Below are 23,812 nucleotides of genomic sequence, written 5' to 3'. Positions count from 1 at the left end.
GTCTCTGTCAATGTCGTTCACCTTCAACTGGCCAAGATTCTCAGACCAGTTCCATTACGATGCCATCCAGATGCTCAACACTGCCCTCAACAAAGGCAACAAACCACCCATCATAGCAGACAAGATAGAGGTTGTCGAGCTCGAAATGGGATCTCAGGTACAGTCGCATTATTTTTACTCAGTTCCGTATTTCATCGCCTTTCAAGCCCCCAGAGCTCGAGATTCGCGACATTGGCGACCTTACCATGGATCAGTTTAGAGGCATATTTCGCATGACATATACCGGAGACGCCCACCTCGTCCTCAAGACAAAGGTTCAGGTGTGTTTTTTTTCTTCATTTTTCCTTCCGTCTGTCGCTCATCTTTTCTGTAGGCAAATCCGTTGAACCACAAGCAGCCTGACATTCATCTAATGGCTGGATCGAGAGGTATGCTAGCAGCCAAGCATCCATTGGTCGTACCCATGCTTTTGCGCCTTTCCCACTTCCGTCTCAGTTCCTACGTCGTCCTCGTGGTTTCCAAACAAAAAGGCATAACTCTCGTCTTCAAAACAGACCCTCTCCAACACGTTGATATCAACAGCACATTCGACTCAATCGCCGTCATCCAGAACTTCATTCAGCGAGAGATTGAGGGACAACTCAGACAGATGTTTAGAGAGGATCTGCCCGGTATCATACACCGTCTCAGTCAACAATGGGTGAAGGCTAAAGTAGAAGCTCCATATCTCTCCACTACACAACACCTACATCATAAGAACTCTCTTAGTTCTGTTGCTTCTTATCGCAGCCGCCCACTGTCGACTTCTACGGGCCGACCAACCACGCCGCCTTTACAAAAACCGCCTACACCTCCGGAACCTTCCCCGTCCTCACATCCTGATCTAGAAAACTTTGATCCTACTTATGGTCTCCGTCCGGAAGGACTCCCCACCAAAAGCGTCTTCAAAAGCTTTAGTAGTCTCTTTACCCCGAACAAAGGACTAGCAGATCTTGCAGAAGAAATTGACGACAAGAGCAGTACAGGCCTCAATAGCGAATTTAGCGAATACGATGACGAGGAACAACTTGATTCGTTTGACTTTGTTGATTGGGGGGATGATTCTCCCGCTGTGGAACGACAGGAGACCTCCACTACGACAACACCAGAGTACGAAACTATTCCTGCTGTTGGAGGGGGAACTATCACACGACCCCGCGTTTTCCACTCTCAATCACAAGTTGGCCTCTCTCGTTCCATATCTTCTCTCAATCCCTCACACCCGCCTCCACCCAGTAGCAATACAAGCAGCAGACGCCATACGTCTTTATCAGCTTCTCATCCCAATATACATCTGCACATGAATAGCTCAGCATCAAGTACGGCAGGCGTGCCACTACGTACCGCGCCGGTTCCGGGATCGTACACACAGCGTCCTGGCATGTATCCACGTACACATAGGAATACTGCTGGGAGTTTTATACTAGGCCGACCGCGGACGCCTGATAGCATAGATTCTCCGCCTACATCGAGATCAAGTAGCGGGCTGTCGACTTCTGCGTCGGCTGCTCCCTTCTCGCGGCGTTTAACAGGGCTGAGTTACCCGTATTCGCGCGCCTCCTCGTTAGCTTCTGAAATCAATGCTTCAGGTGTGAAGCAGAATGAATCCTCTTCGCCTCTATATATGCAGCGTGGACTAGGCCAGAGACGAATGTCTTCCGCTTCTGATGCGACTGTCTTATCCGGGATCAGCCATCGCACTGCGACTACTGCCGCAGGACGTGCCTATTTTGAGCTTCCTCCGAATTATGAGTATGAATACGAACATCATTTCACAGAACATCCCTATCCATATATCCAAGATGCAGAACATCGTATCCAACGCGATCGCGACCATATGCGGGTACAGCGAGCCCCCGTTTCATCTTCAGTCAAATCCTCCTCGCTAACGGTCTCTCCGCTTCTTGAACCCCCACTGTCACCCACCCATTCCGGCTCAGTTTCTCTCTCTCCTTCCATTTCAGTCTCAGCATCTACTCCTGCATCTCCATCAAAACAGTACCACCCACGACCGCCCCTTAACACACATACCAACTTTCACTCCACAACAAACACTCAAAACCAGCCGCAAGTGGTGCCGGCGTTCCGGCCTGCACACAAGATCGTGTTACGGCCGTCCTCAGGCTCCTCCTCCATACACCAGTTGAGCACGCTGAGTACATCTAATCATACACTCAGCCCGTACACCCGCGATCTCTCTCATTTTACGGTGCGGAGCGTACCGCCGCGTACACACTCTGTGGGTATAGTCGGCGTTGGCGCAAGCTACGGATTTGGCGTACACTCTGCAAACGTAGGAGGATCAGGCAGCGCAGGAGGGCCTAACGGCGACAGAGGACATATCAAGGCGAAAAGGAAGAGGATATACAAACTCGGTGGAAAGGGTGCTGGTGTGGCCGTTGCTGCAGCAGAGGCCAAGGCTAAAGCGGAAGAAGCATCAAGCAGAAGACGGCCTGAGAGGAACAGTGCCTATGGAGAGGATGAGTTCGACGTATCCGATATGGACAGGTATTTCACCCATGATGATGACGACCATCTTCATACTGGAACGAACACAGATGAACCACGGACGCTGTAGTCACTGGCTAGAAGGATGTCATTGCATTGTATCAATTAGATCAGGGGGAATACATCCTGCTCGTTACTTTAATCATCGCATTTCCTTTTTTCTCCTGACTTTGTATTATTCATATCTTCACATTCTATGGGCTTGGGTTTATCTTCTACTTTTACCACCATTAATTACATTAACGACATCAATTTCATTCTTTAGTTCAATTCTTGTATCTATTAGCATCATTGTCTCTGTTAACCTACACAAACTGCATACCAATATATATCCTCCACTTCCATTTATTTAATTACTAAGGCTTCAGAAAGTCTAGTTGATTGCTCATCCGACATCAATGAGAAAAGAAATCGAAAATACCATTGGGCAATGCCAAAATGAAACCCCTGGCGGGATTCGAACCCGCAACCTCCAGATACGATGCTATGGGATAGAAGTCTGACGTCATAACCATTAGACAACAGGGGCAGATATGCGAAGTAGAAATGTAGGTGATATTTCATGGGCGCTAATAGGGCGCTAAATAGATGTTACTAGGTGATGTCGGTCGAAGATACATGAGAGATTGAAAATAAGTATGATCTGAGATCTAATGAGATATTGAAAAACGTGCAGAATATTCTTAGTAACTGGAATTTTCATGGGTGCGTGGGGCATTGGCGGCGAGTCGAAAAGTGACTGGAAAAGTTGAAACGAAGGTCACGTGATTGAACGTACGATGTGACGCGATGAATTGGCGATGAAGATAGATTGATTTGGAGACAATTTGGAGAGGGTAACTTGGGGAAACCAAAGGTCTCAACGAAACCATACGGAAACGAGAGTTCCGATGTGGCTCTACCAAACGCAAAAAATCTTGCAGAGATTTCGGTGCTCGAGGGTTGAGAGACGAAGAAAAAAGAAATCTCAGGCTTGGAGGCGAGGGAAAGAGAAACATGACAAGATAAGATGCGACAAATAATGAAATTCTGTTATCACCTTAAAAGCTGTAATTGGCGTTGTTTGTTATGGTGATGATGGGTAGAAGAGCGCATATGGCTCTTAACAGTTTCTTTGAATTGTTGGGAGCTGCAGACTCCCAAGTGAAAGTCGTAATGTTTATATTGCTCCAATGTAGAGATAGAAGGGTTGAAACATTTGGCCGGGCGGTCTACTGATTGCACTCGGTGGCTAGAGCAAAAGACAAACCCCCGGCGGGATTCGAACCCGCAACCTCCAGATACCGCTCATTCGGTAGAAGTCTGACGTCATAACCATTAGACAACGGGGGCTGTTGAAACAGATTAATTTTGTATTTACATGACGTGACGAGATTGGTAGCAGGTGAATGGGTGTATGCTTAGTTGCACGCAACTTCAAGGTTGCAGTGGATCTACGATGTCCTCGCCTGGGACTGTGAGTTCACCCGTGTCGATTTCGCCTACTCGTCGGCGGAGTCTTTCACCTAGTGAAATTAGCGATCGAACTTCCATTCGACCCGCCCGACATTCTCCAACACTGACCCGTTCGTTTGATCCCAATGATCCTCAGGTGAGGGAGAGACAACGAACCATGGACGTTGATATGGCTATGCAACTCTCTTTAGCACGGAGAGAGACACTTCATTCATCTCCAGTGGCCACATTTTCGAGTCCAGGTACACTGTCTGGTCAGCAGCAACCTCTCTCTGACCACTCCTTTCCGCCACTGGGGTCCCCTGGTGAAGAGGGGCGTGAAATGACGGATGACATTGTTGGGGAGGATACAGTCTTTGAAAACGCTACCGATGGGGATCGGGCTATTTCTTCTATTCATGAATCCCAAACCTTGCATCGCTCCGACCCATCACTACCATTGCATCCCACAGAGGACCCACAATCCAGTAATTTTGGACTACCAACCTACCAGGCAAATGTCTCCCAGTCTGCCTTTGATTTTGCGCCCATGGAAGAATGGGCTGCTGCAGAAAAAACTAGACTGGGATTTACTTCGCCTTTGAATACTCGGTTTCAAATCAATCCTGTTCGTGGGCGCTCGAAGCCTGATAACGACATCAAATCTCCTCCCGCATTCTCTCCTGATGCTCAAACCCACGAAGTTTCCAAACTTTCTGGGTCGATGAATGAAGCTGCTGTTGCATCAGGTTCTAGCCTCGCTCCTTTGCAAACAGACTCTATCCCGGCTGCTGCTTTTGAGGAGACACATTCCGATCGCCCGCTACGACACCGTAAGCTAAGTCAGAGTAACCCACATCCTCGCTCACATCGAAAAGGAATCGGTGGAAAAATGGCTCTTTTTGAATCTGCTCCCACGGATGCGCCTTCCTTCTCCGCTCGCCTAGGACTTGTTCTGGGACATCAGGGTGGCCCGATAACTTCAGGGCCTTCCGATGACCATATCGCTGGTGTCCCTCGTACAGGACCCGCTGGCGGCATTCTGAACACTGGACATGATCGGCCTTACAGATTTTCGTTCTATTCTAATGCAATTAGCGCAACTATACACGCTCGCAGCCTTAGTGAATTACCTGCAGAGGGCCAAACCTTTGAACAACTGTTTTCTGGCTCGCCTGCCCCACCCAACGAGACGTCAATGGGTCATGCCTCTTCGGTGGAAGGCACAGCTGGAAAAGACCGCGGTGCAGCCTTTTCTCCTCCCCATTCCGATAATGTGAAGCAAATGACACCAGGGGAAGGCGTTGGCTATTTCCCGCCTCGTGATAACGGGTACAATGGACACAAACGGACTGGCGAAAAGGTCGGCGCTGGAGGAGGAGGAGGAGGAGGAATGAACACGTTATCAGATGACCAGGATGGCAATACTTGGTGGCTGGACGTACAGAGTCCAACGGATGAGGAGATGAAAATGCTCAGCAAGGTTGGGTCTACGTTCCGGTGTCTGATTAACATTGCCTTACAACATTTTTTTTTAGGTTTTTTCGATTCACCCCCTTACAACTGAAGATATCTTGATGGAAGAGACCCGAGAAAAGATTGAGCTATTCCGCAATTATTATCTCGTCTGTTTCCGCTCCTTCGATCAGGATCCATACAGTCCTACCCACCTTGAACCCTTGAACATGTATATCATAGTTTTCCGTCAGGGCATCTTATCTTTCCATTTCCGACCCACTCCACACCCCCAAAATGTGCGCCGTCGTATCAAACAGCTGAAAGACTACATCAGCGTCACATCCGATTGGATTTCGTACGCCCTCATTGACGACATTACAGATGCATTTGGACCATTGATTCAAGGAATTGAGTATGAAGTAGACAGCATTGATGAGTTGGTACTGATATTAAAAGAGGCGGAGCAAAGTGACATGTTAAGGAGAATTGGAACTTGTCGCAAAAAGGTTATGGGTCTGTTAAGATTGATGGGAAATAAAGCAGACGTTGTTAAAGGACTGGCCAAGAGGTGCAACGAGAACTGGAGAGTCGCACCTACTTCGGACATCGTGAGTTATGTTCATACATCCTGATTATTTACACTAGTAATTATGACATTTAGGGCCTTTATCTGTCTGATATCCAGGTTTGTTATAATTTAGTCACTATTCCATGGACTTCTGCTCACATTCTTGATAAATAGGATCATTTGATTACCATGACCCAGAATCTAAATCATTATGAAAAGATTCTTTCCCGATCGCACTCCAACTATCTTGCGCAAATCTCCATCGAGATGACGGATGCTAATAATCAAATCAACGACGTACTCAGCAAGCTGACTGCCCTGGGTACCGTGTTAATTCCTATGAATCTGGTCACTGGTTTGTCTTTTGTTATCTAGCCCATGTGAATGTCAATAAAACTCTTTTCAATAGGACTTTGGGGCATGAATGTGCATGTTCCAGGTCAGGATGTTCCTGGTTATGCCTGGTTTATATCAATCATTGCCTGTCTCGCCGCTTTTGCTCTTATTGGTGGATATTCAACTTATCGCTTCATGGTTCGACGTTGATACTTCTACAACATCTTGAACTACGCCGACTTCAATTTTTCGCCGATGTATCTTCGGAATCCTTCACCTTATTTTTATTATTTAAGACTTCTGCTTCTCATACTTATTTCCTCACTTCCGAGTCTATCACTCATACCATTTCACCGAAAAATTGTCTTCCATCATTTTTATGTTGCTGTTTTTCACAGCAAAGTCGTAGTTTAAGATCATTCTATTCTTTTAGACATGCTTTATCAAGTCCTTGGACTCCTTTTGCTTATTTGTTTATCACGAGGATTTAGTAGGGTTGGACTATTTGCCACTATTTTAGATGAATGATATCGTGCATTCTTTTTTACCTTACAACGACGTACAACGTACAACCTTTTGTACACTGCGTAGCATGCCCTAAACCAAACATTGTACCACTTGTTCAGATATCTTACCAAGTTTCATCACCCTTGCAAGAGTATCTCCAGATATCTTTTGATTGAATAAGTCAAAGTGCAAATATTTGTTCCCGTGCATGCTGTTTCCTTCCGTGGAATCCGTGATCACAAAACCTTGTGGCTTATATACGCTTACTTTGCATTACTCCCCTAATACATGTCCAAGATTGTGAGATTCTTTCTTGGAACATCATCATTGGTGGCAGTCCTCTTCTTCTATCTCGCTGGTTCTGGTATTCCTAAAACCCTCTCGCCACAAGGATGTCGCATGTCATGGATGTCACCTTCGTATGTGCTTCAGAATCACTTCAACTCTAGTTGGAGTCCCCTAGCGCATAGGTATTCACTATGGTTGTATCGAGAGGTTGCATGGGATCCTATTCAGGTTTGTGTCATATTAGAAAACATCATATTTGACTGATCAATGACTCCGCGCTCGTCAGTCAGAAGGAGTGAGGCAGGGCTCTTTGCCTGTGCTGTTTATTCCAGGCAACGCCGGGTCTTCACGCCAAATTCGATCAATTGCATCGTCTGCTTCGAAGCAATACTTCTCTGCCCCTCATATAATTTCTCCAGTCTTTATTACGCGCCCTTTGAAGCCGTTGGATTTCTATGCTGGTCCGTGTGCGCGTGTTGACGTTTGCTACCTTATCAAACTGACAAGCACTTATTTAAGTGGAATTCAATGAAGACCTTTCCGCATTCCATGGATCAACCCTTGAATCCCAGGTAACATATACCAAGGCGGCCATCAAATACATACTCTCTTTATACCCCCCAAAAACCTCTGTCATCGTTATGGGACACTCTATGGGAGGCATTGTCGCTACCGCGCTACTGCCGTCAGATGAAATATCCGCCGTAATAACCATGTCAACGCCCCATACCCTACCGCCAGCTCGATTTGACTCTCGTATCGACGATCTCTACCAAATGTTACAGCGGACCCTTGAGGAGGATCATACTCCAATAGTTTCTATCTGTGGAGGTGCAGCAGACTTGATGATTCCGTCTGAATCGTGCATTTTACCAATGGCTAGAAAGGATATATTCAGAAGGACAGTCTTTTCTTCTGCTTTGGAAGGTGCATGGACTGGCGTAGGGCATCAAGCAATGGTTTGGTGTCATCAGGTCCGTTGGAGAGTCGCTCGAGCTGCTCTTGAACTTGGTGCAGCGAAATCTCTAGAAGCGAGGGCAATCGTACTTGATACATGGCTACGAAATGGCCATTCTCCTCCAACAATTGCTAGAGTTGACGGCGAATTCGAAGTCTTGCTGAAAGATACGACATCTCTTCCGATAGGAAAGCAGCTGGTTTTAAAAAACCCGAATACCATGAAGACATATTTGTTGCCTGTTTCTGAAGATTCTTTTTTTGCTCAAAAACTTACTCTGCTGGTATCTCGTGGTACAATAGCTCCAGTATCACCTCAGAAGGCTGTAGCACTAACAGTCGACGTCTCCACTTGTTCTAAATCAATCACATCTGTGCAATGTGTGCCTCTTCAGCCAGAGACGTTAAAACTTATACCCAATCCTGTCCCAGGGGTAGAGTTTCCTGCATCGGAGGGCGCAGATGAATCTGAAGGCGTCGTTCTATTTGAGGCTTTCGTACCTCGAAGGAGTAATCACCATTGGATTGGCATTGAAGTCAAGAATGCAGATGGTCGAGGCTGGGTGAATGCAGGTCTTGATTCCATCAAACCCAATATAATTGAGGCAAATACTTGGTGTGAGCCTGTCATGTTTACTTGAATTGTGCGATTCATTAACCATTATCTGGCTTAGCTTTGCTTACTAGATCGATATCGATATCGATACCTAATCATGAAGGATTGAGTGTTTCATACACGTTTCCCAATATATTATCGAATGCCCTGGTTGTTTATCGCATCGTACCCAAGAGGATTACAATGCCTTCTTGTACCGGTTTGTCTCTAGTTATCCGAGACACTGAAATTACGCTGAAGTCTGGGACAGAGGCATTAATGCCACCTTTACTAATGCATACTTCAGGAACAGAAGAAACTCACTACTTCTCATTGGCACAAGTTCCCAATAAACGGATCTTGCTTCACACTCATACGGCTGCACCTTTTATTGATATATCCCGACATCCGCCTTCTGTGTTGAATTTTACCATTTATTCCTCTGCGGAGCCTGACTGTAGGGACGAATTTTCCTCATTCAACCTCGACATAGATTGGTTTGCAACGATGGGTCGATGGGCTTCTCGGTATTTGACGACTTTGGTAGCCTGGTCGGCTGGCGTCGCAACAATTATCATTTTCCTGGCATGGTCTCAGCAAGAGTCGGATCCAAACGGTAAATGACCTATTTCTTTTGTTTTGATATAACTCCATTGACAAGTTGATATAACAGGGTTGATTCCTGGTATTGGAGAAAGCATATCCCTTTACACACGACTCTTATTTCGCTTTCTTCTTCCGGGATCTTTTTTTCTGGCTACTTTGCCACTTCCAGTGATGCTCTACCTGGGCAACAATGGGACATTTTTCTTAACACTCTTAGCACCACTTCTCTTGTTTGTCGCAAGCGGAACTGTGTGTGTTAGTTGGTGGCTGTTATGCGTACTTCTCGCCATCACCGGCAAAGTTGGTGTTTTTGTGTTTGGGAGGTCAGTCAAGCATTTTCCCTTAGCAATGAATAGTACAACTGATATCACTAGTCGACGCGAGAATGTTGGTGTACCTGGAACCACGTTACTTTCTTTGGCGATCATCTGTGCCGCCATCTTCCTTTTCATTCCTTGGCAAGTTGCTTATCTAGGTTGTTGGGTGCTGCATCTCTACACTTGTGCTTCTTTAATTCAACAGCAAGCGAATTTGGAACATCACACTGACGCAGTACCCCTCGTCGATCGTTCTGGTAGACAGGATGCCATAGAGTATCAAGGAGACCGGACGCTTGACCTGCGTCAGAAAAAAAATAATAACCTTAACCTCAACATCCATATATTACTACTTATGACATGGTTACTGCCATTGACCGCTCCAGTGCTTGCTGTGTGGGTACGGACACTACTATCTGCTGGCTATACCACCCCCTTCGATGGAGACCATAATTTTGTTGCTGTACTGCCGTTCCTTATGTTTGCTGACTTTGCGTCACGGACACCCGGTCAAATATTCGATAGAAGAAGGTGAATGTCTATTATCATTGATATGAGCTACGCTGAACAATCTTTGTGTGTCAGTTTCGAACGACGTGTGTCATTCCGCTGGTTGTTCGTTGCGCTGGCAGGAACAGCCTTCCTTTTTGGGTCTCGAAGGCCATACTTAATCCTTGACTGTGGCCGGATTGTTGTTTGGATTTTAGTAATCTGTAAAATTGGTCCGCGTTATTGGGGAGGTTCACCATGGAAGTTTGGATAGTTAGAATCAGTTCGGAAAGCAGATAAATTATGTAACTAGTTAGTAGCAGTATATACCCGCTCGTTAACGATATGTCAAACCGTTGTCAAGAACAGCGCCGAAATTGATTTATAAGATGATGTCCTGGGTTTAGATAGCAGAAGAGTAGAGAAGAGTCAAGGGTTTCATTGTGGCTTAGTTGCGGCTGTGCATCGCTCAGTGGCAGTGTTAACGCTCTGTCGGATAATCATTATTGTGCTCCGATTATATAAAGAGCGACTCGGACTTGAAATTAACTTCAACCTCTTCTACCACCAGGATTTATATATTGTGAAGTCAAGCACTTCGATGTGGAACGATCATCACAGTCATACCCACAGCTTCCCTAGTGAGGCCCCCGCCCCAGGGTAAGGTTATCGTTTGCGTTGATAATCGCCAATTGTGTTGACCACTTTCACTAGCTTCCCCAGCTTCCCTGGCGGACCGTAAGAATAAATACCAGCCCTTTCCCGCATGCATTGAATTGTTCTTTCTCCAGGGATAGTTATGGCATTCCTAATCCTCAACCCGGCATTCCACACCCTCAACCAGGATACAGCCCTGGATACTCTCCATCGTATGCGCCACCTCCAGGTCCCCCATTGTCTGGGTATGTTTATTGCGTCATATTATGGTAACTGGTAAAGTTTTCGCTCATATCGCCAATGCTTTCACAGATATGGTGCACCTGCATCTGGGTGAGTTGTGTTGAACGCAGTTCCTTGACAGGGTCTAATGCAGACGGCGTTTGTTAGCTACGGGGCACCCCCTGGTCCTCCTTCAGGGTGCGTTATCGTACGCTTATGCTTGACCATCTAATTGAAACATTGATGAAGATATGGATTCCCTTCGGCGGCTCCCCCTTCTGGGTACGTTCTTCTTCAATCATGCTAACAAAGTCTCACCATGCCCCAGTTACAATCCACCCCCAGGACCTCCTCCGTCGAGGTAAGAACCTATGTGCAATTCAGTATTCAAGTATTTATCTACACACAAATAAGCTATGGTGCACCTCCTGGCCCACCCCCATCGAATAGCTATTCTGCACCTCCTGGCCCACCTCCTACGGGCAACAGAGGGTTCCCCGGACAACAATATCATCAACAACATCAACAACAAGGAGGATTTCCGTGAGATTTACTTACGGCAATATAGAGACCTTAACTAATTCTCAATCAGGGGTGCAGGTGGCTATCGCCCTCCTCGTATGCATATCTGCGAGTCTATTTGTAATAGATAAGTGCTCATCGTTATCATTGGTTTGCAGCAGGACCACCTCCTCCACGCCCCCCTACTCAAATCCAGACCTATGGACCGCAATTTGAAGGCGCCAATCATCGAGCCATGCAGCCTTCTTTCCAATACTCCCAATGCACTGGAAAGAAGAAAGCGCTTTGTGTATGGGTCCTACATGCCTCGTTGCCTCATAGTCTGATTTAACAATTATTTAGATTGGTATAAATTACTTCGGGCAAGCCGGAGAACTAAGAGGATGTATCAATGATGTCCATAATATCCAAAGGTTCATCATTGGTGAGTTGTATTGGGAAGACTCTCTTTTATTTCTCTTTTTTTAAAGATCAACAGACAAATACGGATACAGAAGAGAGGACATCGTGACCTTGACCGATGATTCTGACAATCCTACTAACCAGCCAACACGAGATAACATTGTTAGTCGTGATTTCCAGCCCAGCGTCACTGTACCCTAATCTATTTGCAGCTTCGTGCCATGCAATGGCTTGTGCAGGGTGCCTCTCCAAATGACTCATTATTCTTCCATTGTGAGTTATCTTCAAATTAATAGCCTTCAACCATTTATCTCGTCGCCAGATTCTGGGCACGGTGGTCAGACGAAGGATACTGATGGGGACGAAGGTGACGGGTATGATGAAGGTGAACATATTTGTACATATATTCTGCCCAATCAGCTGATTACCCCCTTTTTAGTCATTTATCCTGTGCGTAAATGTACATCCGCTGTATACATGCAACACTTTTTTGATGTTTTTCGACAGGTGGACTATGAGGCCAAGGGTCATATCGTTGATGATGTACATTTTTGTCGCCCTCTCAGCGCCAGTAGTATCACTGATCTTTCCCCAAGCTTATGCACGAAATAATGGTGAAACCTTTGCCTGCAGGTTGCCGTTTGACCGCCATATTTGATGTGAGTCATGATGTGCTCAGAAATTCAGTAAAGTTTACATTTTAAACAGTCATGCCATTCGGGTTCTGCGTTGGGTGCGTTTTTGTATGAACTTCCACATAACAACTAAGCTCATTTGTCAACTTCTCAGATCTACCATACATCGTCAGTATAACGAGTTGCACGATTTTCATAGACATCTTTTTTTAACTCTATATAGTATTCAACTGAAGGCAAGGTCAAAGAACCCAATCTTGCGGCAGAGGCCGGTCAAGGTCTTCTCTCAGCTGTGTCATCTTATGCGAAAGGAGATATGGGCGGTGTTTTCAAATCTGCTATGGGACTTGTTAAGACTGCCACAGGAAACACACAAAAAGCAGACAAGATTACCAAAGCAACAAGGACCAGCCCAGCGGATGTGGTAAGTGCCAGTCACTGTCGGTCCTTTTATTTATTAAGACCCAATTCCAACGCGTAAATCAGATCTCTTGGAGTGGGTGTAAAGATTCTCAAACAAGTGCGGATGCCAATGAAGCAGGGTCCGCCACTGGCGCAATGAGCTACGTGAGCCATGTAAAATATAATACCTTCATATGTGTTTCTCAATGCTGAATTTACAGGCTTTCGTATGCGCTCTTAGTAGGACTTACTTTTTGGTCTGTTTGGATACCGCTTGACTATCTATCCAGGTGCCAATCAGCAACAGAGCTACCAACAACTACTTAACAGTATCCGTGAAATTTTGAAAGCGAAATATAGTCAAAAACCTCAGGTATGGACAACTTTGACTCCATTTTTTTGTCAAATTACTGACGTTGCTTTTGAACAGCTTTCAAGTTCTCACCCCATGGTATATCTATTGATACCTGGATTTCTTGATTTTGGCTAAGTAATAAAATTTTGAACAGGATACCAACCTATTGTTTATTTGTTAAATACCCCAGTATTCAGTCGATACAAGCGCTCAATGTAGATTCGAATTCCGACACCTGGCAGCTTACCAGACGCCCAGGGGTAATTCGATCCAGAATGAAATATATTTATAGCTATAGCTTTCTTCGTAATGCCGTACAATGCCCAAAAATATTGGCTTCCTAGCTATTTCTCAGTTGATTGACCTAGAGTGAGCGCTTGACTAGTACATGTTCTCATACCCTGTTCCTCTTACCATATATACAAAGGTTTGCAATCTCTTTTTACAGGAACCACGAACAAAAGCAATTTAAAATAGCCGACAATTGAAGATCGTTCGTGTGGGTAAGCGAGTTTATATTTAGTAATTGGTTGACCTCCAGACATCCAATACTATAGTTAATAGAGGGTTTACACCCAAATGTTTAACTGGAATGCTGAGCGACTGACCAAAGCTCAGTTAGTGGTAGTACTGTTGTTTTAAAGTCGATAGTTATAGGATTTGAAGAAGCCAGGCGGGAATGATTTCTTGAATGATGCTCGGATCAAGATGATCTGTGATTGGGTAAAGATGTACTCGCGGATACAATAAATATATAAGTTAACCCCTGCAGGCAGTCTGACTACACAACTTCTGTGTGCGCACCTGCAACCTTGAAGAATGAAGTAAACCTCGAGGCCATATTACGGGATGAAACACCTCTACCTTCCAGTGATAGAACAATACAATTTTCAGATGAACTTGGTTGTTTCGGAATTAAATAAAGTTTGTCCACTTTGAGCCATTCGGCTCTCGGTCTCAGTCTTGGAGACCACAGTTGGAATAACTGGATTGTGGCCACAAAAATAAGAATATACTGTGAGCACAACATAGTATCAAAGTCAACCTAAATGCAGGGAAGTCGTCGAGGAAGTGAGTCTCCTAGCCACCGTTTCAACCGAAATGATCACCAACCCCAAATTGGATTCTTAGAGCTAAATTCGAAACCAATGATGGTCAGGCGTGTTGTGCAGTAAGGTCTCACTAGTGGATTCATTACTATATAAAAGCGGTCAGAGTATGAACATGCTGCCATAGTGTGAACAGGGTGTTTATTGCTTTTGTCGATGTAGCTGTGGCCAACGAGCCCTGCTTAAATGCGTTGAAGACAAAGGTGCCACAGGCATTTCCATCTGTGGAAATTTCCCACGGAGAACCACCGCCGACTAACATAACCTCTTCAATTTGAACTCCGACCACTTACTCTCCTACACTGTTACTCCCAGAAAGCCTGGAAGGCGAGGTCAAACTCTCTTCAAAATCCCGTGTCTTTGGCATAAATATGCACGGTAGTCCTTCATCCACGACACCTCGTGGGACTCCTTCTCGTCGAGGGAAATCTCCTCGATTTTCTTCCGACAGCCTTCCACAGGCAGGATCTAGCTCATTGCCAACCAACTTGTCCAATAAACCCACGACAACCTTTGTATCATCTCTTGATATCCCTGTTCAAGGCGCTGTTCCAATCGAGCCCGAAAATTCCAAGGGTGGTACGAGCAACAATAATCCACCATCTACCCCGCTCGAGTCGAAACGAGCGCCTCGAAAATCGAAGACGGATGCGCTAGCTGCGTTGAATAATCAGGCGAGATCATCTTCAGCTGGCCCGGACGATATGGATGCTCCCGAGGACCTTACGGAGAAATATCGAAACGCGCCTCCGATTCCGGTGCCACCACGTCTTGATTTATCCTCAGTAAAGACAATGAGTTCTCGTGCAGCAATGGATGTTATTCAAGATCCTAGACCTTTCGGACTTTCTGATTGTCCAGAATTTTTTCCAACTGTGGAAGAATTTCAGGATCCAATGGCATACATCAAGTCGATCTCACCTAGAGCCAAAGAATTTGGCATTTGCAAAATCATTCCTCCAGAGGAATGGAAAATGCCATTCGTAACTGACACGGAGGTGAAAGCCATATTGTGAATTTTATTCAATTCACTAAACTCTTCTTTCCAGAATTTCCGATTTAAGACACGTTTGCAACGCCTAAATTCCATTGAAGCTTCTTCTAGAGCAAAATTGAATTTTCTTGAGCAACTTTACCAATTCCATAAACAACAAGGTAATCCCCGTGTTGTCGTACCTACCATAAACCACAAACCATTGGATCTGTGGCTACTTCGGAAGGAGGTTCAGAGATTAGGGGGCTATGATGCGGTAGGTTTCTTGGCGCTTGACCGGAAAGCAGTAACAATTGACTTATCTCAACGTCATGAGGTCACAAAAGGTAAAAAGTGGTCGGATTTAGGCCGGATTCTAGGTTATCGAGGCATCCCAGGACTCTCTACTCAAATCAAGAATTCTTATACTCGAGTCATCCTCCCTTACGAGCACTTTCGAGCACGGAATTCTTTGTCACATTCACGTGACGCTCGTTTGAAAACACACACGAATATCCAGACTGGAAAGCCGTCGCGGATGAGCACAAACGTTGCATCTACAGAGGATACTAGCCCACCACAGAGTCCTTTAACAGCCACATCCAGCCCGCTTTCGGAACCTCCAGATGATTCGGAATGCAAAGATGCGAACGGAAAGACCAGATTGCGGAGAAGTACGAGGACAGGGTCACAGGAACAATGTAAGCTTTATTTGCTGACTTGTACATCCAAACATTTCAACTCTAGCTACCAAAGCACCGAGAAAGAATACTCCCACCGTTGCCTTGCCTTCACCGGTGACGCCTCCTGTTTTTTACGACAAGGAGAAGCCAGATATGAAGATAGGAACACCCGAGGTACGGAATAACAATCTCCAAGTTGTCAACACCTCTTCGCCAACCATTTATCGGGAACAGCAAAATTGTGAAATATGCCACAAGAAGAACCGCGGCGAAGAAATGCTGCTATGCGATGGATGCGACTGTGGTAAGTAACTGAGACAAAGCCAACTCAGATTGCTTTAATTCTAAGAAATTTGCGAAATCCACTAGGGTTCCACATGTTTTGTCTTGATCCACCTTTGGACAGCATTCCAAAGGACCAATGGTTTTGCTATACATGTCTGTCTGGGACAGGTGGTGATTTTGGTTTTGATGAAGGCGAAGAGCACAGCCTTTCGAGTTTTCATGCTCGCGACAAGGAATTCCGGCGTTTATGGTTTGAGTCACACCCACCGCCCGGTTCTGACCGTCCACCTGCTGAAGGCGACATAACAAGGACTCGTATTGGCAACATTACTGTTTCTGAACATGATGTTGAAAGAGAGTTTTGGCGTCTAGTGCAGTCTCCTCATGAAACTGTAGAAATAGAATATGGGGCAGATGTCCATTCTACAACTCACGGAAGGTATGTTTGAAAACATTATGGCTGAAACCATTTGTGACTTCGTGTTAGTGCCATGCCCACTTTAGAAACTCATCCTTTGGACGCATACTCGAAGGACCCATGGAACCTTAATAACATACCCATTCTTCCGGACTCCCTTCTGCGCTTCATTAAGTCTGATATCTCCGGTATGACAGTCCCATGGACGTATGTTGGTATGGCATTTTCCACATTCTGCTGGCACAATGAGGTGCGTGCCGTTGCAACCTTCGCCGAAGCTTACCTTAAAAGAGATCTATCTAGGATCATTATACCTACAGCATCAATTATAGTAAGTTCAGCAATGATATACCCATGACAATGTGTAAGGTCGACTAAATCAATCATTCCAAGTGCACTGGGGCGAAACCAAGACATGGTATGGTATTCCTGGCGAAGATGCAGAAAAATTCGAGGCAGCAATCAAGTCAGAGGCACCCGATTTATTTGAAGCACAACCTGATCTCCTATTCCAACTGGTTACCCTCATGAATCCTGAGCTCGTCACCAAAGCAGGAGTCCGTGTTTACGCATGCAATCAACGACCAAGAGAGTTTGTGATTACTTTCCCCAAAGCCTATCATGCTGGTTTTAATCATGGGGTATGCATGTTACGACTTTGTATGACCTTTTCTGATATTATTGTAGTTGAACTTCAATGAGGCTGTCAACTTCGCATTGCCGGACTGGCTACCTTTGGGGCGCGATTGTGTCCAAAGATATCGAGAGCATCGCAAGCTCCCTGTATTTTCGCATGACGAACTTCTTGTCACAATTACCCAACAATCCCAGTCAATCAAGACTGCAATGTGGTACGTGTCTCATCTGCCATTACAACAGTATATTGCCATCTCACTATTTTCAAGGTTGATTGACAGTCTTAAAGAAATGACGGATCGAGAAATGGCTGATCGCCAGAGGGCGCAAACAGCCGGTCTCGCCACCGTTCTGGAGGAAGAAGATCGTCCAGAAGACCAATATCAGTGTCATATATGCAAAGTGTTTTGCTACCTTTCCCAAGTTACCTGTCCGTGTTCCACAAAGGTGGTATGTGTTGATCATCTAGACTTACTCTGCGATAATCGGTCTCCCCACCACCTTACGCTTCGTAAACGTTTTTCGGACGAAGAGCTTCAGGACACGTATAACAAATTTGCCGAGCGAGCTGGTGTACCGTCGGCATGGCAAGCAAAACTTTCGAAGCTTCTTTCTGAAAGCGCGCGCCCGGCCTTACGTTCTCTTCGGGCGCTCTTGGCTGAGGGCGATCGCATAAATTATCCGCTACCTGAAATGTCGAGTCTCCGCAAGTGTGTTACTCGGGCTAACGAGTGGGTTGATTCTGCGAATTCTTTTATTATCCGAAAGCAAAGTAGAAAGCGGGCAGCACGTCGGTCGAAAGGTAGGATGTCTGGCACTGAAGGCATGCTCACCTCGATAGATGATCCCGGAGACAGACCGGATCGAGGCTTGGATGACCTGTACGGCTTATTGCGAGAAGTCGAAAATTTAGGCTTTGACTCTCCTGAAATCGGTGTCCTTCGTACTCTGGCTCAACACGCCGAAGAAACTAAAACGAAGGCGGCCGCTCTACTAAACACGCCTCGCTCGGAACAGGATAGCGAAGACTTTTTGCAGGAATGTAAACGTCTACTCATACATGGCTCATCAATCAATGTTCTTCTGGAGGAGCTCATTGAAGTAGAGAAATTCGTAGAACGTGCACAGCTAAATGCCGATTTGGAAGAGAAACTGGACGATAATGACGCCAATGTCACTTTGGAAGAAGTACGACAGTTTTTGACACGTGCGCGTGCTTGTGGATTACCCAGCGATAACAAATACATGCAAATGCTAGACGCCAGGCAGAGAGAAGGAGATGATTGGGAAACCCGGGCAAGGAAAGTTCTTGATCAGCCAGTAAAGACTATCGACGATTTGGATGTGTTTGCCAATATGGACCCAAGCATTCCAATCGACGATTCTGTACTCAGCCGCTTAATGACCGCACGTGCCAAAGCCATCGACTTTGAAAAACAGGCAAAAGCGTGGCTTGAGTGCGAGCCGAATGGTGTCAAAGCAAGGTTACCGGATGTCTTGCGATTGACTAGTCGCGCCTCCAAAGACTTCAACATCTATTCCGTTCAACTTTTGAAGCGAAGCGCGGATATTGCGTCTGACTTGGAGGCACGGTGCGAAAGCGTACTACGAAATCGATATCCCATTACTCCTAAGGAGGATGTATTCGAGGCCATTGAAAAATGGAAGGAATATGCTCAACAACATCTCAATATGTTTTCACTCCCTACATTCGAGAAACTCGAAGAACAACTGCGGGCACACGAAAATTGGGTCAAAGAGATACCGTGGTATTGCTCGGAACACAAGAAGACGCACTACGAATCAGTCTTGGAGGATGTATTGGAGAACACTCGACCCGAAGATGACCTTCCACCTGCAGATGAATTTTTTACATGTATTTGCAACATGCCGGTAAGGCCCCCACCAAATGGTGGGGTATCAGATGCAGTGCAATGCGACCACTGCTTTGCAAGGTTCCACGGCGAGTGTGCGAAGAATGGTGGTTCTTGTCCGTTTTGCGATCATCATCACTGGAACGGTGCTATTCACAAACAACGGAATTTCCATTTTTGCTTCCTCCCAACTATCCTCAATAATGCTCCAGACATTTCGAAGAATTATTCTGATGACTACAAGAAGTTGGAAATTATTGTTCACCGCGTTGACCGACTTTCGGCAGTTATCGCCCAATTTTTATCTTACACCTCTGTTTCTGAAAACCAGAGGCCGGAATACATTTCTCAAGTGCGCCATTATATGCGCAAGCTGTACAAAATCCAATTCGCTGTTTCACCCAACCCTGACATATCGTTTGGACTTGATCTCGCTGGTCTGCATCGTATCCTTGCTGGTCGGCCACCCTTGACGCGTCCAAAGAAACGGCGAAGACCTCGTTTTACCTTTGGGCAGGACATCGATGCAGATGCTCCAGACCATACTAGATGCATTTGCCGAGGGAAAAATAGGTATTTAATGGGATATCCGACGGTTGAATGCAATACCTGCGGCAAAATTTATCACAATGGATGCGTCTTCTTCCAACCGGCTGCAGACAAGACAGAAGACACATCTGCATTCATATGCCCTCTTTGTTGCTTGCGTAAAGGCAGAAGCTACCAATATTCTGACGTTAGAGTCGTTGCCTCAGGTACCGTCGTCTTCCTTCTTATCTTTGCAACCCACTGCTGACTTATCTCCCCAGAGTCCCTCTTTAACGAAAAGCCGAAGATGGACATGTATGTGGATGTCAAGGCAATGCTTGAAACCTATAGCAAGGTGGTCATTCTGAAGCAACTTCCCAACCCTCAAATGCACACTGTTTTTGTGGAACTCATCAATTTCCAGCCCGGGCTTGATTTGCCAACTGCGACTTCCAGTCACCCCGTTTCCCGCCCTTCTCAGCAGATAGTTACTCATCACCCTATACCAACAATGTCGTTGTCTCACCCTCCTAACGGCAATGGAATAGTGTCTCACCATCATTACAACCCCCATCCACTCACTGCAATTCAGCATTCACCGCCTCCTTCTATGAATGCATTTAACCCTGCAGCCTGGACACAAACCAGCCAATTCGTACCCCCACCCCCACCATGGTCTCGATGGGCCACAATGTCGACTCCAGCTATGCCACCGTCAACGCAGCGGCGGGGTGGAAATAGTAACGGCAACGGTGAGTCATCACGTTTGCATGGGACGCCCCAGCCAGGTCCCTCTTCTGCATCTGTGCCTCCACGGAAACGAAAGCACATAGACGAATCTCCGCATTTGCCAAATGCATCAAACCACCAAAGTGAAGAAGACCTTCGACCGACCAGTTCAGCACTCCCGATGAAGAGGCATGCGGGCCCTACGCTTACACCTACCCCAATGTCTCCCCCGCGACCCGTTCAGACGTTGTCGCCTTCGCTAGCGATGATCGTGTCGCCTACTAATCAGGCTGTGCAGGTGCATTCCTCCCCTGGTGCTCGGGCAACCACCCAACTGCCGTCTCTTAGAAATGGGGCCAATGGTTCGCCTTTGTCTGTACAAATACCACCAGTCCGCTTGCGCTAGCCGCGAAACAGCTGATATCAGCCCCTCTCGTTTCGGGAAAGCTTTTCCTTTGTTGAGCACTGTAACTTTTATGTACCTATGGTTTATGCGCTTATGGTTCCTCTTTTTTTTGGGTAATTCAATTCAATCTTCACAGAAACGATTGTTCCTTTTATCCCTCTTTGCTATTAGTTTATAACGTTCCTTTATGTTTGATTATTGCTGTTCACTTTCTACTCTTTAGTATGCCTTGTTATCTGCTGTCCTCGTATCTATGTACTTAAGACTATCCTGCGAAGCTTAATGTTAGAAATCTTGTTTGCCTGTTCCTGCTGTTAGGATTCTCAACTCCTACCTACTTAATCCTTTTCGACTTCAGTGAGAACACACCATGTTTCAAATTAGAAATGAAATGATCTCATTATATATTGTTGACAATGGTTGTTTGATATTCATGCAATGATGGGGTACGATAAAAGAAGTGAAAAAGCGAATGACATCTCGACAAGTCGCATGCGCAAGAAAGGTCGTAAGGATGAAGAAGATCATGGCGTGGAGTCGGATATAGGCGCATATAGGCGCACATGGTGGCATGGAGGGGGGCATGTATCGAGAGTTCAACAGGAAACCCAGAAGAAGAAAATTACTCGTCAGCACCGCCTTCAGCACCATCCTTGTCATCAGCCTTGTCAGCTGGGTGAAAGAAGAATCGTCAATTGCATGAAAGGGGCCACAATATTTTTAAACAAATTACCTGAATCTTGCATATCGGAAGTCCATAGTGTCAAGTTGTCACGGAGAAGCTGCATAATCAAAGTTGAATCCTTGTAGCTTTCTTCTGATAGGGTATCGAGCTCAGCAATAGCGTCGTCGAAGGCCTGTTTGGCAAGATGGCAAGCACGATCGGGGCTGTTGAGAATTTCGTAGTAAAATACAGAGAAGTTCAGCGCAAGACCGAGGCGGATGGGGTGAGTGGGAGGGAGTTCAGTGACAGCAACGTCAGAAGCGGCCTTGTAAGCCTCCAGGGACTTGTCAGCGCTATCCTTACGCTTATCGCCTGTTGCGAACTCGGCAAGATAACGGTGGTAGTCACCCATCCTAAGAGGAAAAAAAGAATGTTAGGGGCTGATCGCGATGGCGGCGATGAACACTTACATCTTGTGATAGAAGACTTTGGACTCTCCCGAGGCAGCTGAAGGGATGAGGTGCTTATCAAGAACATCGAGGATATCCTCGCAGATCTTAGCCAATTCACTCTCAATCTTCTCTCTGTAGCCCTTGATCATGGAAACCTGAGCCTCATTGCCTTTGGACTCCTCCTTCTGCTCAATAGAGGAGACAATCCTCCAGGAGGCACGGCGAGCGCCAATAACGTTTTTGTAGGCGACGGAGAGGAGATTTCGCTCTTCAACAGTCAGCTCCTGGTCAGAAGACGCGACGCGCTTCATGTTCTCGACCATCTCTGGAAACACGATGAGAATAAGCGAGACAGCGGAAAGGCGAGAAAACGAACCCTCATATCGCTCGGCCTGCTCAGCGAGCTTAGCGAGGTAAACAGAATCTTCACGGGATTCAGGCATCTAGAAAGGAATGAATACGGGGTAACACGCGTATCTACGCGTCTGACACGTACATTTGATGGATGTGGTGCTGGAGAAGAGGGACGATGAGCTCGACGTAGGTGGCGGGGAGAGAGTACTCACGGGTGTTGGATGATAAGTGGAGGGTGATGTGGGCAGAAAAACGCAACAAAAAGGCAAGCGGAAATAAAGCAGCTTGGGCAGAGGGTTATATCCATAAGCACGTGACCTCCACACCATAGGGCAAAGGGTTCACATTCCACGTGATCCTTCCATGGAACCTTCCATCACGAATCTGCGGGGGTTATCTTGACGACGTCACCGCTGGCCGTTGCGTTCTCAACACAGCAAAGACAAGGCCACCAATGAATTACTTGAAGCGCCCGCCTGAGCGCTTACATTCCTCGCTTACAATCCCCAATTTCTCTATTCAAAATATCTTGTGGCCTTCTGCCATACCTGGCCAGCTGCGTGCATTCTGCTCTTCCACATTGAGCGACATTGAGCGATCCACTTGTCTTTGTCAACTGCCACGTAGCGCATCAATCTAATCCTCTATTTGCCACCGATCTATCCGGCAAGCCAAAAGACATAAATAACACAGGACCCTTCACAACTTGTCCTGGGAGTGCTGTGCCCCAGATCCCTGATCCAGAAAGGTGAGAATTAACGAGCCGTTGGGCCGGGCATACAACTTTTGATGGACTCATTGGCTCCTGATCCATGGACCATGGCCGCCAGATGGTGTGCATCCTGCCCAGCACCATCGGTGTGTCATCCGGGCTCCGTCAATGTAAACCATATATACCAACCATATACCATTAAAACGTTTTTGGGCTATTGCCGGGTACATCCTGCCTCTGGCGCACGGATGCATTGTGACACTCGGTCAATTGGGATTCTTGACTGAGGATGATGATTTTGTTCTAGTGATTTGAGATCACCATCGTTTCAGATTCTGTCGTGTAGGATAGATGACACTCATGAAACAGAATTTATCCCGAAAGCTGTCAAATTCATTTTTCAACTCGACAATTTGAGATATGCGGAATACCATGCTACACCACAACTCAGATAATTAGTTCCATGCTCATATACTTACAATACAAATAAGTATATCAGTAGGGTACACTGGCGTTACAGGTTGCTTATCGGTATGGTGGCCACTATATCATGGACTGTTGCGAGTTCCATGTCTGTTTAGCTGTGGATGAAAGTACCACCAATTTATATATATGCGAAGGGCTGCTTCTAAAGTGTTAAGTAAGTGTCCCATTTGGGAAATGTCTTGAACACATGGAATTAAAAACCTTCT

At 46.0% G+C, this 23,812-nt stretch overlaps 7 protein-coding genes and 2 non-coding genes across 9 annotated transcripts; 6 read left to right on the top strand and 3 right to left on the bottom strand.

The window, feature by feature from the left end:
• Positions 1-10: 10 nt before the first annotated feature.
• JR316_0004461 (Mitochondrial distribution and morphology protein 34) lies at positions 11-2,617 on the top strand (the record flags this gene model as incomplete). The annotated part of the gene is made up of 3 exons (XM_047890225.1): positions 11-157; positions 207-320; positions 374-2,617. The coding sequence occupies 3 exons, from the start codon at positions 11-13 to the stop codon at positions 2,615-2,617; spliced, it is 2,505 nt and encodes an 834-aa protein (XP_047749986.1).
• Positions 2,618-2,989: 372 nt separating this feature from the next.
• Positions 2,990-3,076, bottom strand: JR316_0004460. Its single transcript has one exon. It is a non-coding gene; the product is annotated as a tRNA-Arg (tRNA).
• Positions 3,077-3,793: 717 nt separating this feature from the next.
• Positions 3,794-3,879, bottom strand: JR316_0004459. The gene has a single exon. It is a non-coding gene; the product is annotated as a tRNA-Arg (tRNA).
• Positions 3,880-3,985: 106 nt separating this feature from the next.
• Positions 3,986-6,553, top strand: JR316_0004458 (Putative metal ion transporter C17A12.14; the record flags this gene model as incomplete). Its single annotated transcript, XM_047890224.1, has 5 exons — positions 3,986-5,464; positions 5,520-6,047; positions 6,101-6,124; positions 6,182-6,362; positions 6,417-6,553. 5 exons carry the CDS (start codon positions 3,986-3,988, stop codon positions 6,551-6,553), a joined length of 2,349 nt encoding a protein of 782 aa, XP_047749985.1.
• Positions 6,554-7,138: 585 nt separating this feature from the next.
• On the top strand, positions 7,139-10,376 carry JR316_0004457 (GPI inositol-deacylase; the record flags this gene model as incomplete). Its single annotated transcript, XM_047890223.1, has 8 exons — positions 7,139-7,366; positions 7,425-7,599; positions 7,658-8,713; positions 8,770-8,910; positions 8,962-9,306; positions 9,364-9,619; positions 9,671-10,144; positions 10,199-10,376. 8 exons carry the CDS (start codon positions 7,139-7,141, stop codon positions 10,374-10,376), a joined length of 2,853 nt encoding a protein of 950 aa, XP_047749984.1.
• Positions 10,377-10,703: 327 nt separating this feature from the next.
• On the top strand, positions 10,704-13,432 carry JR316_0004456 (Metacaspase-1; the record flags this gene model as incomplete). The annotated part of the gene is made up of 18 exons (XM_047890222.1): positions 10,704-10,762; positions 10,894-11,004; positions 11,072-11,092; positions 11,150-11,179; positions 11,231-11,263; positions 11,310-11,342; positions 11,396-11,524; positions 11,574-11,599; positions 11,662-11,792; positions 11,846-11,916; positions 11,974-12,067; positions 12,118-12,178; positions 12,228-12,279; positions 12,614-12,638; positions 12,764-12,964; positions 13,003-13,107; positions 13,187-13,315; positions 13,373-13,432. The coding sequence occupies 18 exons, from the start codon at positions 10,704-10,706 to the stop codon at positions 13,430-13,432; spliced, it is 1,371 nt and encodes a 456-aa protein (XP_047749983.1).
• Positions 13,433-14,777: 1,345 nt separating this feature from the next.
• On the top strand, positions 14,778-15,422 carry JR316_0004455 (Lysine-specific demethylase JMJ18; the record flags this gene model as incomplete). The annotated part of the gene is made up of 1 exon (XM_047890221.1): positions 14,778-15,422. The coding sequence occupies one exon, from the start codon at positions 14,778-14,780 to the stop codon at positions 15,420-15,422; it is 645 nt and encodes a 214-aa protein (XP_047749982.1).
• A 495-nt stretch (positions 15,423-15,917) lies between these two features.
• On the top strand, positions 15,918-20,938 carry JR316_0004454 (Lysine-specific demethylase lid; the record flags this gene model as incomplete). Its single annotated transcript, XM_047890220.1, has 9 exons — positions 15,918-16,080; positions 16,127-16,366; positions 16,432-16,786; positions 16,835-17,015; positions 17,069-17,096; positions 17,159-17,406; positions 17,453-17,616; positions 17,671-20,030; positions 20,085-20,938. The coding sequence occupies 9 exons, from the start codon at positions 15,918-15,920 to the stop codon at positions 20,936-20,938; spliced, it is 4,593 nt and encodes a 1,530-aa protein (XP_047749981.1).
• A 622-nt stretch (positions 20,939-21,560) lies between these two features.
• On the bottom strand, positions 21,561-22,497 carry JR316_0004453 (14-3-3 protein-like protein; the record flags this gene model as incomplete). Its single annotated transcript, XM_047890219.1, has 4 exons — positions 21,561-21,610; positions 21,672-22,015; positions 22,073-22,379; positions 22,431-22,497. 4 exons carry the CDS (start codon positions 22,495-22,497, stop codon positions 21,561-21,563), a joined length of 768 nt encoding a protein of 255 aa, XP_047749980.1.
• Between the last annotated feature and the right edge of the window lie 1,315 nt (positions 22,498-23,812).

Source organism: Psilocybe cubensis, chromosome 4 (assembly GCF_017499595.1).
Source record: "Psilocybe cubensis strain MGC-MH-2018 chromosome 4, whole genome shotgun sequence".
Taxonomy (NCBI): domain Eukaryota; kingdom Fungi; phylum Basidiomycota; class Agaricomycetes; order Agaricales; family Agrocybaceae; genus Psilocybe; species Psilocybe cubensis.
The sequence above is the reverse complement of the archived record's forward strand: the minus strand, read 5'-3'. Positions and strand labels throughout refer to the sequence as shown.